This window comes from Leptinotarsa decemlineata, unplaced genomic scaffold, assembly GCF_025532065.1.
Source record: "Leptinotarsa decemlineata unplaced genomic scaffold, Ldec_3_MD MMD2_P_RNA_scaffold_1, whole genome shotgun sequence".
Lineage (NCBI taxonomy): Eukaryota > Metazoa > Arthropoda > Insecta > Coleoptera > Chrysomelidae > Leptinotarsa > Leptinotarsa decemlineata.
The window spans coordinates 5,284,803-5,306,407 of record NW_027412523.1 but is presented as its reverse complement, the minus strand read 5'-3'; the positions used below and the strand labels follow the sequence as shown (position 1 = coordinate 5,306,407).

General features: G+C 36.1%; 2 protein-coding genes and 1 non-coding gene across 7 annotated transcripts in view; 2 read left to right on the top strand and 1 right to left on the bottom strand.

Moving 5' to 3' along the window:
* Tmem18 (Transmembrane protein 18) lies at positions 1 to 2,421 on the top strand. Of its 2 annotated transcripts, none has more exons than XM_023166581.2 (4): positions 1 to 227; positions 908 to 1,025; positions 1,084 to 1,232; positions 1,316 to 2,421. In XM_023166581.2, exons 1-4 carry the CDS (start codon positions 165 to 167, stop codon positions 1,430 to 1,432), a joined length of 447 nt encoding a protein of 148 aa, XP_023022349.2. In that variant the 5' UTR covers positions 1 to 164; the 3' UTR covers positions 1,433 to 2,421. The 2 variants fall into 2 exon arrangements, with proteins under 2 accessions (XP_023022349.2, XP_074038710.1); XM_074182609.1 differs by lacking the exon at positions 1 to 227 and adding an exon at positions 419 to 439.
* A 3,152-nt stretch (positions 2,422 to 5,573) lies between these two features.
* The window catches only part of row (relative of woc), a 35,615-nt gene continuing 19,583 nt past the window's right edge, over positions 5,574 to 21,605 (bottom strand). For all 4 annotated transcript variants that reach the window (XM_074182200.1, XM_074182243.1, XM_074182298.1 and 1 more), the window contains 7 exons: positions 19,699 to 20,196; positions 13,238 to 13,467; positions 12,865 to 13,178; positions 10,537 to 10,844; positions 7,921 to 8,210; positions 7,487 to 7,647; positions 5,574 to 7,428 (listed from right to left, as the gene is read on the bottom strand). In XM_074182200.1, coding sequence (XP_074038301.1) covers positions 5,888 to 7,428; positions 7,487 to 7,647; positions 7,921 to 8,210; positions 10,537 to 10,844; positions 12,865 to 13,178; positions 13,238 to 13,467; positions 19,699 to 20,196 — 3,342 coding nt within the window. In that variant the 3' untranslated portion in view covers positions 5,574 to 5,887. The remainder of the gene's footprint in view (positions 7,429 to 7,486; positions 7,648 to 7,920; positions 8,211 to 10,536; positions 10,845 to 12,864; positions 13,179 to 13,237; positions 13,468 to 19,698; positions 20,197 to 21,605) is intronic.
* On the top strand, positions 16,179 to 16,300 carry LOC111510659 (U4atac minor spliceosomal RNA). Its single transcript, XR_002722809.1, has one exon. It is a non-coding gene; the product is annotated as a U4atac minor spliceosomal RNA (small nuclear RNA).

Below are 21,605 nucleotides of genomic sequence, written 5' to 3'. Positions count from 1 at the left end.
TTCTTTTTATAGGTTGCCAACACTGTTACGGTGGTACAAAGTGGCCATTGGCATTTGTTTTCTATTTTTAATCTGAAGTCAAAAAATAAATAGTGCTTCAAGTAGAGAGTGAATAATTATTGACCAACTTTAACAAGTGATTTAACAGAATATAATAAATTAAAATGATCGACCAAGAATTTGCTGAAGTGAACAAATTGGACAGTTTTCTGTGGTTTTTATTGAACGTGAGTACCTATAAATAACAAGATGTTTTTCCAAAACACACCTAATCAATTCAATGTGGAGTATTTTCTTCTTTTGAAATTGAACCGGTTGATTTGAAATTGATTATACATTGGATGGCAATATTCTGTCACTTTTAGGAGTGAACTATAACCTTTGAAAAACTTTTTGAACATAATTTCGTAGAACAATATTACTTTCTATGAATATGCATGTAAGTTCAACAATGATTAAATAAGTGGAGATTCATGTTATTACAAGTACCACGTATGGAATGATATGCAATGTTTTTCTCAATTCTAAATCGATCAAATTGTTTAATTTTTCCAGAAAATGTGATTTGTTGGTAACATACTGGCATGTTGATACTTTCACTGTCTATGGCAATTCAAGTGGATAATTATTACTTAATATTTTTTTACCGTCATTAGTATATCTTAGTTTACCCATTTCTGTGTATGCATCATTATTACAATGTATTTTTCTTTCAAGTTTTGAGCTCCTAAGTGAGGAAGCATTCCCATATTTCACGCACAGCATTTCTATTGTAGCAATAGCTTATGAATTTTCATCAACATGAGGTACTTAATTGAATGTAAAATACTTTAATTTTATTAATCAATTTCAACAATCATTTCGGCTCAGATTTCAATATATACCTATTGTTTTAACTAAATTTCAGATTGAATGGAAGGACCCTTGGATCATAGCCCTGTTCACCTTCCATATTTCCATTTTCATGATGGCTATTTTGACGAGAAATTATGGAAATTTCCAAGCTCTCTTATTCTTCTGCCTACGTAAGAAAAACCCTATTCTGTAGTTTTGAAAATGTATTCATCATGTTTCGTTTTCTAGTGTTATTAGTCTATTTCTCAGAGAGTATAAACAAGCTGGCTTCGACAAATTGGAACATATTTTCCAGACAACAGCTTTTCGATAGCAATGGACTGTTTATATCAGTGGTTTTTTCCATGCCGATACTGTTGAATTGCATTCTGATGGTGGTAAGTAGATTTTTTTTACGAAAAATTTGTTGATGACAAAATGAATGAAACTTTATCTTTGCATTCATTATATTTTACTTTAGGGTAGTTGGATGTATCAATCAACACAGCTAATGAAAAACCTGAAGTTGGCTCAACTCAGGGAACAGAGGAGGATAGAGAAGGAAATCAAACTACAGAACAAAGCGAAGGAAGAATAATAGATGTCGACATTCTGCTCTATTAATATTTGCTTAAGACATTCTACTAAGATTTCCACTCGTATCATCACAAAGTAAAGGCATAAATAATGATAGTTACCATTCGTTTTAAGTCGCAAAGCTAGCAAACCCCAGAATTTCAGCAGATCCTCGTTAGGTACATGAGATAGTAGATCGGATCCACTCCACGGTCATTATTACGACTTTAGCAACTGTTGCTTTTCATAATGAAGATTGAGATCATTCTGAATCAGGAAGTTTTCTTATAGCAACGAAAAAAATCGGTGATAGTGTACAGCCTTGCTGAGTACCAATGTTTACGCTTTTTCCGAGATTCCTGTCTGAAAGCATACTAAACGATTTTCAAGTACTTACAGTTAGTAGTTCGCAGTAATAACGAATCAAGCTGGGTAAATGTAGCTTGTTTTAATACTTTTTGAAGAAGTCGGATACACATTTAGGATTTTAGCTGGCTAAAGCTCTTTGGAATAATGTTCCTTATAAAAATGTTTCATACAAGTTTTCCAGTGTTTTTTGTAAAATAGTTTATGTGAAGTGTATGTATGAGCATATAAAGTTGGACTATGGATAATGTTCATTGAGCTTTCAGCCGCTTTGAAATGTAGAGCAAGGATATTTTTGTCAAAGTGATGAGCCTTAACATTTTTAAGGGTTATTTTTTGTTGGAAATGAGTTTAAACAAAAATAATGTTGAATTGGTGTGGATTCATGTCTAGCAATTTCCATATTAAATGTTTGTACTTTGCATTTTTTTCATACACAAAAAATTATTATTTTTTGCCATAATCAGTAATCTCGACTAAACTGTTAATTCCGACTAGTCAATTGAAAAGAGGAAAAATGAATTTTGTATATTTTTACTGGATGTTGAACTTAGGACCTAAGATTATTTTTTATTATCACATAAGACTGAATGATTACTGGAAAATTTGTGTATTGTATATGTTGAAATAAATGCTTTTACAGTTCCTTGGACTTTTTGTATATCACTGAAATTAATACAAAAAAAAATACAGATAATATAATTTATTTACCCCTCTTTTATATTTGAGAATTATGTATAACTTTTATCTATATTAAGTGAATAAACATTATTATTATTGAACTTCACTGTTAAAAAACAATCTTTGTTTCCCACCTCGATTCTGATATTGTTTCTAAAATATAAATGGAGGATAATGTCATTATGCACCATGTTTAAAAATTGGTTTTTATTCGAACATTAAAGCTAGAGTAAGTTTTTTAAATCATATTTTGAAGATAGGGAAGCCAGAGTAAACTTAGAAAATGATGTATCCGACTTTGTGGATGTGGAGCACGGAGTATTACAAGGGCAGGTTGTAGATCCCAGGTTTTTCATCATCTATGTCAAGGGTCTCCAAACTAGGGCCCGCCAGTGTCATTAATCCGGCCCGCGACAGGCAATGACTTACTGTCATCAATCTGGCCCGCGGCAGCCAATGATTACCTAATTGTTGTTACTATTGCTGTGATAAGTTGAAGAAGAAAACACAGAATGATAATTACTCGGTTTTATTCACTTGCAAGGTAAAACTTAAAGACAGAAATGATGACAAAGAAAACTTAATTCACAAGTAAGTAGTACCAAAAACAGAAAACAACCCACGAGAAGATTTATGCAAATTATCAAATTGTTCCAGTGGAAGACTCTTATAAAATTCCAACAAAGATGAATTTTGATATTTGTTCTTAAGCATATCACTGCATCGTAAATCAATAATTTCCATTTGGACTTCCGGAGCCAGGGTTTCAATGTCAGAATCAAAAGGATTTTGAAAAAGCTTAATTTCATTCGCAATGACATCAAAATCTGAAAAACGAGTATCAAAATTTATCTTCAAAGCACTCAAAGTTTCGATTGCAAAATTGACGGGAAATTCAGTCTCTGTAGTGTGGCTGAATATTTCACATGTTTCAAAATGTGTGAAACATTTTTTACGGAATTGCGATTGAAATAGTATTATTTTCTGCCTGAAGGATTAGATATTGGTGTATAAATCAGGGAGAAGCTGTTTTTCTCCTTGCAATCTCAAATTCAGTTCGTTCATATGATTTGTCAAATCGACTTAGAAGGCTAACTTCCACATCCATTCACTATTTTCTAAATCGGCAAAAGGGCGCTGCTTCTCATTTAGAAAAATTTCGATCTCTGCTCAAAGTTCAAAAAAGCGCTTGACTTTTCCGCAACTAAGGCAGCGTACGGCAGTATGATATGGTAAATCATTTTCTCCAATCTGTTGAATAAACTCGCGGAATTGTCGGTGATTCAGCCCAGTGGATCTGATGAAGTTAACAACTGATATGACTGGTTTTAGAACTTCAGACATATCCAAACATTTTCCGCACAAGGACTGTTGATGAATGATACAATGTAAGACTAATGGTTTTGAACCACTATCATTTTCTACAGCATTTGACACAAGTGCAACCACTCCTTTATTTTTACCATACATATATTTGCCTCCATCAGTTGTTATAGATTTCAAATTTCTCCATCGAAGGTTCTTTTTATTAATGGCATTTTCAACTCCCTTAAAAATATCTGCCCCAGTTGTCGTGCCGCGAATACTATCAATATCAAGAAGTTCTTCATACACTTCATAGCTTTTATCTACTCCGCGAATGAAAATCAACACCTGAGCAGTATCTAACACATCCGTTGACTCATCCAATGCTAGAGAAAACCACTCATGATGTCTATTTTTGTCAGATAGTTGAGATGATATATTTTCTGCGATGTCTTGCACCCTCCGAGCCACGGTGTTTGCCGACAAACTGACACTTTTAAATAAATTTACCTTTTCGGGGCATATTTATTCGGCTACTGCAATCAAACATTCTTTTATCATTTCTCCATCGGTGAATGGTTTGCCACGTTTTCCGATTTCAAGAGCCACACGAAAGCTGGCGCGAGTTGCAGACTCTTATTCAGTATTCGCTTTGGTGAACAAAGATTGCTGCGATTTGAGTCCGCGTTTCAAAGCTTCAAATTTTTCCTTCCGCAAACTTCCTGTATACTTGGAGTAATTTTGAAGATGTTTCGATTCATAGTGTCGTTTAATGTTATAGTCTTTGAGAACAGCTACGCAGACTAACTCGCAGTTGCGCCGCTAGCCTTTTTTATATGCAATTATTACTGCCATCTCGAGGTGATCGGAATACACTAGCTAGAGAACTTTCTCGAACCAACGCGGTAATTCCAAATATTTAATTACGCCTAATGCCACCTAGCGGGTAGCTGAAAAAGATAGTACATAGTACCACTACTCGCCACTAGATGCCGTGTGTCACAATACACAATAATAATTGAAATGCAAAAAAAGCGTAAGTTTGCTTTGGTCACGCACTTTGCGACTATCCTAGTCTAGAAATATAGTTAAGGGCAGAAATTGGCCCTTGGAACAAACTGAAATAATCATTATGGCCTGAAGGCTTCAAAGTTTGGAGACCCCTGATCTATGTCGATGACATGATGTTTGATATACTTAACCTAAGTGATTTTACTCACCCCGTTAGATATGCCGACGATGTATCAGTAATACACTGTGACAGAAATAGTCGGACACTATGGGGCAAAACGATGGAATATGATGGATTCATCCGGTCTTGAAAAATGAGAGTAATTGTCTTTCCCTCAACTGAGTCTCAGTTTCACACTTGCTGAATAATTAGACGAAAATACAGTTAAATTACTCGGAGTACACCTTGATAATGACTTGAATTTATCACTCATCAAGTATCTCTCGACTAGAAAGCAAACGAATGAATATCTGTCAAATTTTTCATTCAACAGTGCGGGGATCTCCAAGCCACTTCCTGTTGATTCAACAATCTACTGACAGATTCTTCTCGGTCTGGGAAGTGAAGCATCCTTCCGGTTCCAGGGATATTTAAAACATGTCGGTCCCAAATAAGGTATTAATCAATTTTTCACCTCATTTCATCTGCCTTGAGTAAAATCGACTCGAACAAGCCGAAGATTCTTGAGGTTCTCCGCCTTTGAAGAATTTAACCAAAAAAGTTACACGATGCATTCCCAAGAAAGTGAAAATATCGAGCTGAACTTGTAATCATTTTATTGCCGAAATAAAAAAATACCTCTAGAAAACAATGTTTATTTAAACGTACAAATAGTGCAACACAGGAGAAAATAAGGGGAATACTAAAAAGAAATATTTATCTATATAAAAATATAAACAAAAAAGACGCGCATATTACTCTTTCCGCACGCGCCGTGTAGTCTTGCGGATATGGGGTTAGGATTCAATAAACACAAACTTTTTACAAAACTCTTAAATATTTACTATTTACAATATCGAACGGCGGTCGTTGAAACCGCCCCATACGCGCGCTATGTTTGATACAAACACTCTTTTTACTTACATACAAAACACAATCGATCGCATCACCGACTTAGTCCGTTTCCATGGGGGAAACTTCCTCGCTCTCGACAACTTCCATAGACTCTTCCGCCTGAAGACTCTCCCCGTTGCTCAGTCCGCCGACAATTGCAGCCTCTGCGACTGTTGGTTTTTCGCACCCTTCGGCATTCAATTTCTCACCGACAACATCTGAAAGGAGGTTCTGGATATCGTCTGTAGTGAGTTCTGGTTCGGAAGACGATACGTGATTCTGCACCTCGGCCAATTCCGGGCTTCTTCGAGAAATATCAGTTCTTTCGTCTTCCACCACCTTCATAACCTCATCATTTCCCTTTGAGTCTTCTGATTGTTCCTCTGGAAAACTTTCCACAACTGGCCCTTCATCATCCTTATCTTCAGGTTCCGCAATTTGTGTTTCTTTCTCATTTTCAGATTTCATCACACTCTCGAGTTCATTTTCAACTGCTTTGGCTGCATCAACTGGTACAGATGCCTCTTCTTCGGCAGTTTTTGCCGCTTCCTCTACTTCAGATTCCTCCATTTTAATGTCTTCCTCAACAGTAACTATATCTTCTTCCTCCACAGCTTCCACTCTGTCTTCGGTAGTTTCAAGTGTCTCTTCTTCAGCAACTTTTATGTTTTCTAGAACCACTGGTTTCTCTTCTTCAACAGTTTCAGGAACTTCCTCAACAGTTTCAGGCACTTCCTCAACAGTTTCAGGAACTTCCTCAACAGTTTCAGGAACTCTCTCAATAGTTTCAGGGACTTCTTGAACAGTTTCAGACACTTCCTCGATAGTTCTAGACTCTTCCTCTACCACAGCTTCAGGAGTTTCAGTCGTTTCTTCAACAGATTCACATAATTCCTTCATAGTTTCAGATTCTTTCTCAACAGCTTTAGATTCTGCCTCAACAACCTCAGATGGTGTCGTAGCACCTTCAAATGCTCCATCAACAGCTTCAGGAGCTTCTTCAACACCATCAGACGTTACTTCAACAGCTTCAGACACTTCTTCGACAGCTTCAAGCTTTTCTTCAACAATTTCAGGTGCTTCCTCAAAACTTTCAGTCTCTTTTTCATCAACAGTTTTTGATTCTTCTGAAACAATTTCTTCTACTGCTTTGGGTCCTTCAGTAGTTGATGCTCTGTCATCAACAGTTTCGGGGCTAGTCTCCTCTTTGTTTGTTGGTTCCTCCTCATCGACAATGACATGTTTCTCATCATCTTCTGTGGTTTTTTCCTTCTCGACATCCTTCTTTGCCGCCTTATCACCAATCTTTATTCTCTTCATTTTGGGAGCTTCAGTGACTTCTTCTTCCTCAATTGGTTTGCTCTCCAAGTTTTCTACTTTCCTTTTCTTGACGCTGCTCAAACTTTCAGGGGGCTCTTCCTCATTCACCGCTTCCGATTTTCTTTTGGTGTTGCTCACCACCTTAGCTGCTTCTTCTGGCTTCCTCATCAAACCCAGCACGTCCAACATGCTGTGAGTGACAGTGGCCGATTTGGCTTCGTTCCTAGATGAATACGCCGACTTTCGTTCGCAGATCGCCAAATGCCTCGCCAGTTGATTTCCTGAAAAAAATAATGAAGAACTGAATTGTAACAATACAGGTACAATCAGAGTACGTACCATCTGTATCGCTGTAGCCACAAATACAGAACATCTCGAAGGGTAATTTCTCCTCGGCGACAGGGTTGTGACTCTTGCTGCACTTGGCGTTGTGTTCCTGCATGGCATTCGTGCAACAAGTTGAGTATTGACAGTTCGGGTTTTGACAGCTCTCGAAAGATCTGCAAAAATGAAATGGGAAGAAATGAGGTGATGTGTTGAAGTTTTTTTTTTTTTTTTTTTTTTTTTTTAATGAGGTAAAAAGTAGAAAAAGGAATATGAATAAAAAGATAGATTTTTAACGAAAACTGTTCAATTCTAGAAAATGATGAATTAAAAAAAAAAAAGTATACAACAGAAATTTCAAGTGGAAAACGAAAGTTGTATGCCTAAAATGGAAGCTTTCAAAAACTGGTTTCGGAGAACCATCTACAGATAATCCCAAATTCACTTACGGAAAATGTTTGGCTGTATCCATGGAAGTATTGCACTCCTTGCACATCAAATTCTTGGATAAATTGAAGTGCAGAGTCCCAAAGTTGATAACCTCTCCATCTCCTGGGTACTTGTCCATCCGCGATTTTGGTACCATGACTCCGTTCCGCGGCGCATTCCAAGGAATCAGGCCTGTCTTGCCTCTCTGCGAGACGTGCATCCGATTCTGGTGATCCTTGAGGACGTCCTTCTGCACGAACCATAGGTTGCATTTGCCGCAACGTCTCGCAAACTGTTTCCTTTGATGTTTCTAATAATAATAATAATGGTTTTTTAAAATAGGCAACCAGTCACAGAAACTTCATTTATATAAGTAAAGACCTTTTTTCAACAAATTGATGGATGTAGCCGTTAACTACGTGGTAGGAAATCATAATGAAGAATTTCTTCATTTAAGATCTTTTTCATCTTTGAAATATTCAATATTGTTTTACTTCCGTTTAATTTATTCACAAGTTTATTTCTGTTTGAGGCACCACCACATAATCAACTTTGAAACCCTCATTCATAATTTTTCACTGGGATATACCAGGGCTTGTTAAAAAAAATAAGCCGAATTTTCTATAAAAAAATGGAAATAAGTGCCCAAAAACAATTGAAATATTGACAGTGGCATATGGTGATTGTACTTTGGGTCAGAAAAATGTTAACAAGTGGTGGAAGGTCATCTTCGTGTTATTCAGGCTTGGAGTCCAGCTCCCCTACCCTTTTGGCTGATTATTGGTCTCGAGAATGACCAATGTGTTCATGACTGATGGTATGGCGGCATGAAGTCCTCAGATATCAGTGCCGCCCTTCACGGGATACCCCTACCTAGCTGGGGTGGGATGGATGAGAAAGTTGTTCATCCATTAACGGAGGACATGAGGGCCTCATTCGACAGAGTGTCGGGGCCTTCTATATCGGGAGGGGTCGTCTACAGCATAATCTGTGGCTTCCCTAACTAACGGTTAACAAGTGGTACAAGCTTTCAGAGTATTTCATTCCTCTTCCTAAGTTGGAGCGAACAACAAAATGTCACTCCATCTAGTGGGCGAGGTACCAACCAACTGCATATCCGAAATGTGCCCGATTCCTCTGAATAAGGAAGAAAAACTTTCTTATTAGTCTTACCTACACAGTAGGTTGAATGGACTGACGCCTAACAGAAAACAACTACTACACTGGCTAATACCACGAACGGCGATATATTATATCCGATATATTTTGAGACTTGGAATGAAATACTCTGAAAGAGTGGCTAAGGAGCCCGAAACCGGTCTGCAAGTGTGCCCGTTCCAAAATTGAATGTCGACTCTTTCAGTTGTATTGCCATTTGCATATGCAGGAAATTTTCTGTGAAGATTCCTGCACTGACGCCTGTCGGATATAATCCAACGCCCTTCGTGGTATTAGCCAGGGGAATAGTTGTTTTCTGATAGGCGTCAATCCATCCAACCTACTATGTAGGTATATCCGAGACGGGCTTTTGTTTGTTCATGATTTTTTATCCAAAACAATAATACCTCAATCACTAGATTTGGTCCCCTGCCACTTTTTCCTGTTCCCAAGATTGAAGACACCAATGATAGGACGACGTTTTACGACGATTGAGAGGATGAAAACGGAAACGCTTTAATTAGGAATGCAGGTACTAACTACAAAATATCAATAAATCCAGTTCACATTCATGACGATGCCTGTATGTAATTGTTCGTAAAATAATTTTTTGCTGGGAACTGGTTTATTTTGGGCAAAAAACCCAAGAGACATTTTTTGTTTAGAAGGCTGCTTAGGCTATCGAAAATAAATTTTTAAATGGTGAACAAATAATAAGACAAAAAGTTACATTGGAAATAAATTTTAGGGGTTGCGTTTTCCACCCCTTACAACCATAGGGTGAACCAAATAAATTACTGGCCAAGTGTCTTTTTGGTAGTACAAAACGTCAGGTTAATTTCAATATTGTAACTTTTTCAGTGCTTGTGAAAAAAAATTGTTATACAAATTTTATGTGCCCCCTTTAAGGGGCTGTATCTTAACAAGGGATGCTCCAATGAAGTTTCTTTATATGAAAGATCCTATCTTTTTTTCGAAGAGGAATCACTTCCTTGAATGTTTTACACTTATTCAGTTACACCCCTGTATATCGAAGAAAATGATTTGACGAATATGAGCTTGGTCTCGGATTTTCAGCTACTTGCCCTTCAGTGAGAGCTGCAGTGAAAGGCAGAAGACGAATCTCATCGGCGGTCGACGTCGAAGCTTTGCTTTGCAAATGACCGCCTTGGGAAGCCTCGTTCATCTTTTATATCTGAGGCTATAGTTCTCTATCAATCCCATAGATGGCGTCTTCTTACGGAAAGATACCATCGCCCTCACTTGATATGAAACACTTCTGGATTTCATCTGACTCTATCCAGTATTAAATTACTGTTTTCATATAATTTGTTATTCTCTTTCATGCACTCAATTATCATGCATGTCTTTGGGGATCAACAATCAAACAAATCACATTAATTTTTCAATTTTTGTCGATATACTACCCTCGTTCTCAACATCAAGATTATTTGTAGTGAAATTTTATACAAACTCACCTGTAAATGCTGGATGAAATAGTTCATATTCTGCACGATATTCCTGCTGGACGAGAAGACGGTGGTCGATTTGAGGCAGAATGGACACTGGATGGTTGGTCCGTTATCGTGCGTCCTGTAGAAGTGATCGATGGCCTGTTTGTGGTTGGAGCACTTGTATCCGCATGTGCCGCATTGGTACGGCAGTTCGGAGGGACAGTGCTCTTTGGACATGTGCTTACCGAGCACGAACGGGTTCATGTACTGCGTTTCGCAAATCAGGCAAACGAAACCATTGTCGAATTTTGTTTCTGCTGGATGGGAAGTCGCTAGAACAATAATCAAAATAACATTTACTAAAAAAAAAAAAAAAATTCGTTAACTAAAAAAAAAAAAATTTCTATAGCTCACAACAAACTATTTACCAATAAAAAATTTTTTTCAAATCAACAATGTATCAAAGAAGTATAATGATGGATTTATGATTTTCAATGTATATATGTGTATATGTATAATTGAAAAAAAACCTGTGCTTCTCGGGACGCTCGACAGAAGTGATAACTTAAACTAATTCAAGTTGAACTATTTAATATTGAAATTGTTCAACTTGAGAAAAGCTTAGGTTACTACTTAAATTTTATGTATGATAATGTAAGGAAAGGTTATTTATTAATAAAATCTTTTATTGATTATTTTGTGTATGTACATATATTATAGCCACCATAAGCCAATTGTTACTTTTGTAGGATTAAATAATGATACTAATAATGTACATACACAAAATTAGTATTATCATTTTCAAGACACGTTACGCATAATAAAAAAATATTACGTGCTTGCTGATTAGATTTTTATAATACTGTCAACAGTATATGTCTATCGCACACTAAACACTGAACGTCTGCCCGACGAGAGAGGAGGAACCTGCCTTCCGCTGACGTATGCGTGAGAGAAAGGAAAGCCATACAAACTGGCGCCATTACGCGTTATGTAAAGAAGCGGTTTATCCTCCCATAAGAAGTTATCGCTTCAAAAAGAGTTAATCTAAAGTAAAGAATTTTGTAAGACTTTTTAGGGCCTTCAAATTGGAATTATCAGATTAACTACATTTAGTTCTGTTCGTGTAAACGTTATGGCATGCGTTTTATTGGTATTCAATTTCAGATTATGGGCTGAAAAGTAGTTTTCTAGCAGGTTCAGGGAGGAAAAGATATTGGTTTTTCAGAAGAAGCATCATCTGAACTAAAAATCACAAAGCAATCATCAGCATATTGCACCATAAATTCATTCACAGCGTCTGATATGTTATTAGTATATAATATATAGAGTAAAGGACCCAAGATTGACCCTTGGGGTACCCCTCTGATTATTTTCTCTTTAATTGATGTTATTAGTTCGCCGTTTATTTGATCCCTTTGAATCACGCACTGCCTTCTATTTTCCAGATATGATTTTATTAATTTGAGAGGCAAACCTCGTATACCATAATTTGACAACTTGACACCCAATATTTCATACTCAACGTTATCGAAGGCTTTTGACAGGTCCAAATTAACAGCTGTTGTAATTTTATTTTTGTTGATGGAATTTATTATGTTACATAAAGCCTGATAGGTTGCTCTAATGGTTGATTTCTTTTTCCTGAAACCATTCTGGGTATCAGACAGAAGATTATTACCTTCCAGAAAGGTTATTAATTTCATGTATATACATTTTTTTAAAACTTTACTGATATTGGGAAGAAGTGCAATAGGTCTGTAGTTGTTGAGCTCACTTTTTTCGCCTTTTTTATATATAGGTCTCACATATGCTATTTTTAAATTATCTGGAAAAATACCCGTTGAAAAATATAGATTAATTATATTTGATAAAGGCTCACGAATCTCATGTGTTATATGTTTCAGTAATTTGACAGGGATTCCATCTTCGTCTACTGATTCAGCATTGTTAAGGTTTTTGATAATGTCATATATTTCTTTCGAATCAACAGGTTTGAAAAATATGCTTTGTTTGTAAAATGGGAGAGGTTAGAAAACCACTTCCACGATTTTGATTTGTAATATTTGTACAATTATGTATGAAAAAATTGAAGACTTTGCAAAGTGCTTTTGTTTTGTCATTTTCCTTCGGAAAAACATTATCTATTACAGAATCAAGCTGCTTCTTTCCACCACCAGTATAGTTCTTTACTAGATTCCATACTGCTTTAGACCTCTCACCGTTAATATAATTTATTGAAACACTTGCACCAACTACACCCTTCATTTGATCACTCCCATACTTGCGAAACTCTTACATACCGGCAAAAATCGTTCTCTCGAAAAAAAAAAAAAAAAAAACAGTACTTACATATATGTTTGAGAAGATCGTTGGCTGTCGTAACACTCGTCAAGCAGTACCTGCAGAGCTGCGCGTCCTGTGACACGTTGTGCGCGTGCTTGAACAAATGATTCATCAGTTGGATATTGTTGTCGAACGTCGCTTTGCAGAACGGACACTTCATGTTGAGGACTATCGAAGGCGTTTTCGAATACGTATCTATCGTGCCGTAGTAGTAGTTCTCCAGAGGAACCATCTGCTCCGGAACGTCTGGCGAGATGCTCTTGGGGGGACGGTTGATGTCCGTCACTACGTTTTGGGTCACTTTCGGTGGGTCAGGTTTCCTACAGAGATCATAAAAATTCCAGTAGAACAAAACTTTTAGCATTTCACACTCACTCACCTCGTCCTCTGTTTCTTGTTGGCATTCGAGACGTTCTCGACCACTTTGGTGGAATTGGTCAGTGGTATGCTCCAGTTTTTGAACGGGTTTTGAGCTACTTTGTTCAGACGGACTATGAGCGATTGATTGCTGTCGTGCCGAGTTTGTTCGGACATGTGGATGACTAAATTGTCGAAAGCTTGCAGCGAAGAAGTGCCGAACCATTCACGCCACACCAGCTCGTCCAAAAACTACAATAAAAACATTTAACGTACCTATTTGAAAATTCATTTTGATTTTGAACATTTTGGAACAATGGAAAACGTTTTCTTCAATCAAATCTGGCGGTCATTTAAACCTCCCCCATACGTAAAAATGAGATGCGTACTATAATCAATTTAATAAAAATTTAATTAACAATAATAATACTTGTATTGCAAAACGATCAACACAGAACAGGAAACGTCAGCGTCAGGTTAAAAAACAAATTAAAATGTATTTACAAAATCTACAAATTATGGTGAATCACAGGATTCCACTAAATAAACTAGAAGGATATGGTATTAGAGGCAAAGCACATGACTTCATCACTTCTTACTTATCCGGGAGATCACAAATAGTGGACGTTTCTCAAAATAATTCGTCGGCTCTTTCCACTAAAAACCCCATTACACAAGGAGTACCACAGGGGTCTATCCTGAGCCCAGTTCTTTTCCTAGTATATGCAAATGATCTCTCAAATTCCACTCGACCCTGGACTAGTATACCAGTTTGCAGATGATACATCGGTTATAGTGTCAGCCGAAGCCCCGTCTACCCTCTCCAGACAATTATCCCAAGCAGCTCAAAAAATGATTGATTGGTGCAAGGAAAATGACCTAAAATTGAATACAGGAAAAACAGGGCTTATAACATTCAGCAAATCCCAATCGATATATGCCAAATTGCTTAACAAATCTATTCCTGAAAGAAGTGATATTAAATTCTTAGGGGTCACAGTGGAAAATAATCTTACATGGGACATCCATCTAAACAAACTTAAATCTAGACTGGGTACTACAGTAGGTCTAATCCGTGCACTAAGAGATCAAGTATCATTAGATAGTCTGAAGATATACTATTATGCGCATATTCAATCTATTATTCAATACGGAATTATTTTCTGGGGATCATCCACACAGTCATATAAAACCTTCAAAACTCAAAAAAGGATAATTCGCTGTATGTCAAAACTACCTCATAGATCAACATGTAGACCACACTTCAAGATGCTAGACATATTAACAGTTCCTTCAATCTATTTTCTGCAATTAGTCATGTTTGTCAAAAAACATAGTATCTTCATGAGAAACTGCGACCTTTACTCAAACCAAATGACTATAAATACCAGACACAAGAACGAACTAAGCATACCGAGACATAATTTATCATTTTTTGAAAAAGGACCGCATTACAAAGCCATAAAAGCTTATCAATCTCTCCCAAGAGAAATTAGAAATACAGAAAACCACAACAAATTCAGACTCTCAGTCATTGATTATCTAAAAACCAAAGTTTATTATAGTTTCAACAGTTGGTGATGGGTCTCTATGCGATTGCACCATAACTGAGTACTGGACAAAATTCTTTTAAACATTCTTTTAATAGTCCTTCTTAAATTATTCAACATGTAATGTTGACCAATTATAAAAATTGTGATATGGGAACTGTAGTTGTAATAAATATCACCTATTGCAAATCTTAACCCATTGACGTCAATGTAGATTTATAGGAAGGATATTAATATTACTATTATTATTGTTACTATATTATTATTCAACCGTCTTATTTATTATTGTACTGTACCTTATTATACTATTCAATTCACTCAACATGTATCGAATTTCATTGAAAAAAAATATTTATCTTTAGGAATGTTTTTAGATCTTTCTAAAGCACATGACTGTTTGGACAGATCTCTTCTGATGTATAAATTAGAGAAGTATGGAATTAGAGGAAACGCTTTGAAATGGGCTAGTTCATACCTAAATGGTCGAACTCAGAGAGTTTCCATTAAAAGTGAGGGAATGATTTATAAATCACAGATACTTCAATCAATCAATGAACTCTATTACATCACCTGCAATTTGTAATCTTATGTTGAGATTGTTGATGAGTGATAGCTTATAACCAGTTGATAAGATCATATATTTTGTTTTGGATGTGTTGAGTTTTAATTTATTGCTATTCATGTACTTGAAAACATTTCTTAGTTCATTATTCATTTGATCAGCTACTGTTTCTATATTATCTCCTGAAATTGATAACAAAGTGTCGTCTGCAAAAAGGTTCATGAAATCACAACCATGGTTGGTATCTATATCATTCAGGTAGATTAAAAATAATATAGGTCCCAAAAAACACTCCCCTGAGGTACCCTGAAAATGACATCGCGAGATGATGACACTGAATCCTTTATTTTGTTTACCAGCCATAACAAACCAGTTTCCCTGATACCAATACTTTGCAGTTTATTTAGTAATATGTGGCGATCAATTGTCTCAAAAGCTCTTTTAAGATCTAAAAATACGGCTATGATATAATGCTCCTTATCAAAAATCCCAGTTCAAATTTCCAACCCCTATGGGCTTTTCAAACACATGGAATTTAGAATGTATTCATAATTTTGCTTCACTTGAGCCATCAAAGTTGAATGCACAATATTTGTGTAACTTTTTTTTCTGGCTTGAACGTTTAAAGTTCATTTCTTTAGATTTGTGTACATGGTTGTTCATAATAATCTAAACATATAACCCTACATTTTGTTGCCCCCCGTAGCGGACTGCAAATTATGTAAAAGAAAGGAATCCTTCATTTAAAAAGCGCTAGATCTTTGTCCTCCCTCCACTAGATGACGCCACATCCACACCCTTGACTAACTTAGAGGTGAACTACTAGATATAAGCAGCATGAATTTCATTCTGCCTTCTTTGTCAAGGGGAGCTTGATGAGTCAATGAGCGTATAGCGAGGCCATCTTTGCTGAAACCCTTTAAATTGCCCGCACCCATTCAAAAGATTTTGAAAGAGTGCAATTTTTGGAGGCGCCCCTATACTTTTATGGGGCCGTCAAGTAAAAAAAATGTAGTTAAGAGAGGACCCAGGGGATTGTTTCCCCATTAGAATTGAAAATTACTGGAAGTAATTTGTTAAGTACAAAGACTAGCTAAAATAGATCTTAACATTTGATAATATGTTAAAAATTAATTTGAAGGCATAGTTACCAAATTATGACTTATTAAAATTGTCCCCTATTTTTTTGTAGTATTTTTCATGTCAGTATTATTTGGACAGAGGAGCTATTAAAAATAAATTCCTATTTAAGTAACACTGGAAGTTTGATAATGAGGAATGTCCCTTGATAGATAAGATCTCCTTAATCCTTAGCTGGAAGGAGTTTAAAAGTGAGAATTAAAACTTCCATGTTTTTAATTACCATTTTTCATGATGATGGAGATAATTTTCATTACTTGTAAAATATAGGGCTTGATGACAGCAGATATTTTTTTCTATAATTTTTACTACCCTCTTACCAATAAACAGAGGAAAATACAGCAAAAAATATATAAATTGATGGATGTAGCCGTTACTACCTGGTAGGAGATCATAACGAAAAGATAAATGAAAATTTCTATGTTTTTTACCACTTTCAATTGTAACTAACGTTACTGCAGTTTCGTCCCACAAAGACATTTTCAAACTTATACAGTTATAACAATAATAATAATAATAAATGGGCTTTATTCACTGACATACATTGTTTATAAAGAAGTGAATACAAGAATCAATGAAAGGGCGAAGTTCAGCCAAGGCTGTTTTACAACTTAACCTGTGGGATAGCACGTTATATATAGAAATATAAAAATAATTACCTAGTATACATCGGTAAGTGAGTAGTTCATGAATCTTTGTGAGACTAAGAAAAAACAAAGGTTATAAATTCCAAAGTGAATATTAAAAATCTATTTAGCTTAAATAAGGTAAAATATATAGCAATACATCTACTTATAATGTTAGCAGTTTTCAATGACAGAACATGTAATGTATAGAGTAGGGGTCCAAGGACTGAGCCTTGGGGCACACCTGCTTTGGTAGTTTCAGTTTGGCTTGAAATGCCATCAACCATTGTGAATTGTTTGCGATCTAGAAGGTATGTTTTCAGTAAAGAGAGAACATTTCCTCTTATTCCCATTTTTTCAAGTAATATAGAGAAATCAACAACATCAAATGCTTTTCGTAGATCAACAAATACAGCAATAGTGTAGTATTTATCATAACATAAACACAACTCTACTGCACTACCCCAAATCTGATGTTGACCCTATTGCTTTTATGGATAAAAAATGAACACAAATAAGTGGATGTTCTTTAGGCCTGTAATGACAGATGAGGTGAGAATAATCATAACCAAATTAAAAAATAAAAAAACGGAAGATATAAACGGTGTGAATGTTTTAGTCATAAAAAGTGCCGTTGAATGTATAACTCAACCCTTAACAGATATTATCAATACCTGTCTAAGTGAAGGCAATTAAAAATTGGTAGAATCCTGCCGATTCATAAAAAAGGTGTTACATCTGAACCAAAAAATTTCGGAAAGGAAAATCGACGTCTGAAGCAATAAACTTTCTCACAAATAGTATAAAAGACGCCTTTGATAACCAAGAAAAATATGTGAGCGTTTTTACAGATCTTACTTCAGCATTCGACTCGGTAAATCACTCGATTTTATTGGCCAAATTAGATTTCTACGGAGTGAGAGGTGTCTGCCTGGACATGATGAAGTCATACCTTAACGAAAGATATCAAATTGTTGATCTAGGAAATACCAAAAGTGAAAAAAGAAAAATTTTAAGAGGGGTGCCACAAGGGTCAATATTGGGGCCACTTCTGTTTCTAATCTATATCACCGACCTCATGTGATGAACTCATCAGGCATAGAAACTATATTGTATGCAGAAACATATAAAATAGATATAAATATATATAAAATAGATGATCCTCATATGATCCATACTGACATATTAGAGAAAGCTCGATCATGGTTCACACTAAATGACTTGATTCTCAATGAACAGAAACTCGTAACTTTTGAAACAATTTGCTTAAATCGAGATAACAAAAATTCTACCAAATTTTTGGGAGTACAAATAGATTCCAACCTGAAATGGATAGACCACATAAATAACATGTGTAGTAAACTTAGTAAGACGGTTTTTGCTATCAGAAGAATTAAAAAAATTGTAAATCAAAGTGTGGCACTTGCAACATATCATTCTCTTTTTCATTCAGTCCTTAGGTATGGTATAATCAATTGGAATAATGCATCAAAGGTACATCTTAATAGAATATTTGTCATTCAAAAATCTGCAGTAAGAAGCATAATCTCTGCCAATTATGATGAAAAGTGTCGACTATTACTTGTAAAACTTAAAATAACGACCCTGTATTCAGTTATTGTCTATGAAAATCTGCTTCTTGTTCAACAAAACTTGTTGAATGAAGTTGCTCACAAGGATATACATCAACATGATACAAGAAATAAATCAAACCTTGTTCCTACAGCTAATAGGTTGAAAAGAACAGATAATATAGGAATTAAGCTATACAATGTCTTATCTGCCGAATTTCGTAACTTGCCATTTAGAAGATTTAACAACTTATTGAAGAAAATATTAACCAAACATTCTTTATATGAAATTGATCAATTTTTCGAAGTTATCCAAGAAGAAAGACACTTTTGTGGTCACCTCCCGAACTTTAACTCAACTTTGAATATATATAATACGTTAGCTATGTGTTTATAATTTGTAAAAGCTCATGGCTTTACATTTTAGTCAAGTCTTATAAGTACTTGTGATATACTGTTTGGAACCTTTGGTGTAGTAATGAATATTACTGGAGTTTTTTCCCAACACCAAATCGTTATTTTTACACCTCGACACGTGTTTTGATGACAAAGTGATCATCTTCAAGAGGAAGATTTTATCTTCCTCTTGAAGATGATCACTTGGTGATCGAAACACGTGTCGAGGTGTAAAAATAACGATTTGGTGTTGGGAAAAAACTCCAGTAATATTCAAGTCTAATAAGATTGGAATTTTATCTTGTTAACTTGTATTTTTTTTTCTGTAAATCTAATTTATCTACAAGCATTTTTTTTAAAACTATATTGACAAATCTTACCCTCTCAAACCTATTTTAGAAATTGTATTGACGTGTCTAAAAACTGTGTGTTTCTTGAGACTAATAAATATTATTATTATTATTATTATCCAGTAAAGAAGCAATGAAGTCTATAGTTGGACTCAGGGTGCAGGTATATTGTATAAGTTTGAAAATGTCCGTATAGGACGAAACTTCAGTAACATTAGTTACAAATAAAAGTGGTAAGAAACATAGAAAGTTCATTTTCTCTTCTCTGCAAAAAACTGTCTCACTCACCTGCTGGATGATCTGCCTGGACAGCAACGACAACGTATTCTGAAACATCCTCGGCACTATCCTCCTCAAGTACTCCATTATCTGCTTGTTGCTGCCGAACTCATTGGCGGAGGACTGCACGACGTTCGTGAACCCCATGCCAATCAGCGTCTGCTTGTCGACCGTCAAATCGGCCACGAGCATACTCTGCGGGTGGACCCACTGGAAAATCGGCTCGAGGATCTTCGAGAAGCGCTTCTTGTAGTTCCTGTCGCCTTCGGCTTGGGGCTCGACGGCGCGAAGACGGATGAGTTTCGACGTGGTCTCCAGCACGCCCAAAACCTCCACCTTGACCTGGCGCTGGTTGCCGTCCTGCGAGGTCGTGCCCAAGGAGATGACGCCCACTTCCACCTTGACGCCGGGGCCGCCCAGCTGCCGGATGTGCGTCTGGATGGCAACCGTGCATATTGAACGCAACCACGTGAACATTCCCTTCACGTACAGGTTGTCCACCTTCACCTGTGTGATCAAGACATATTCCTCAATTCCATACATCAGATTCTTTAGTGATTTGTTAGTTAAGTGAAAAAATATCTTTACCCTTTCTCAAACTTCTTGAAATCAAAGTAATACTTTTCATCATCATCATCATCAATGATGGCTGAAAGTACAGCGACAAATTTCTTTTCGTCAATTAATAATCAAACTGTATAATCTCTCATATTCAATCATATCGAGCCACTATGATAACACTTGATAGGTAGATAGTTGACAAAATGGTCAAGGCATTTGCGGCCGAGGTTTCCAGTGTCACTATTTTCCGGGTTCTGAGGCTGTGGATTTTTGGAATTTCTTCCTGACGTTTCGCTGGCTAATTTCTTCAGTAATATACAGGGTGTAACAACGAAAACTTAACAGAGCCATTTTTGAATATAAAAAGTAAGATTTAAAAAAAAAAGCTCGGACACGTCGATTTCTAATTAAAGGGGGACACCTTTCAGACTAATCAGATTTTTTGTAGTACGCACCCCCTCGGAGGGGTGCGTCCGACGACCCTTATTTTGATAAGGAAAGTAGGTCGAGTGGCACCTTGTTTTAAAGGTCTTTTGAATACCTTTACAACTATGTTTGAAAAAAAAATTTTGTAACGATTAGTTTTCGAGATAATTTGAAGTTAAAAATGCCATGTTAATAATACATTAGACAGACCACTCGGTAACTTGTATGCCTAAATAAAAAAAATTTCAAGCAGTTCTTTTTATCAGTTTTTTGTTAAATAAAATCCCTTTTTTTAAATCAATACCCACTTCTCTTTTATTCATATATTATACTTTATTTGTATTATCACTTGTATATTATAAATTTGTGTGTGGTATGTGTATGAATGGCATATATGTGTGTATATGTATAGTACACACATCGGAAAAGTCTAGGGATATTTTTATAACATACTAAATATCATAAAAATAAATGCATGAGGTCGTTTAATTTCGATTAAATTGGTACACTCGACCACCCTGTAGATTTCTATGGGTTAAACGAAGCCTGCAAAAACGGTAACTAATCTTTTATCAAGTTTTTTACAAACTGTACGTTTTCGGCTAAAATGAATAATCTGAAAGTGTCGAGTTTGTACATTCTATGCAGTTCTTGCTCAGCAATTGAACTGGAAATATTGTGCTTTAACATGGAACGCCATCACTTACCATTGGCTGAGATGAATAGAGCTGTAGGGCTTCTTCAAGGTGGCATGCGACAAAATGATGTAGCTCTTCGTTTGGGGGTCTCCCAAAGTGTTATCAGTCGATTGTGGTGGCGTTTCCGTGAAACTGGCAGTCCAGCCGAACAACATCCAGGGCGAGGACGCGCTACAACTGCAGTTCAAGACCGATTTTTGGTCTTAACCGCAAGAAGACAACCGACAATCA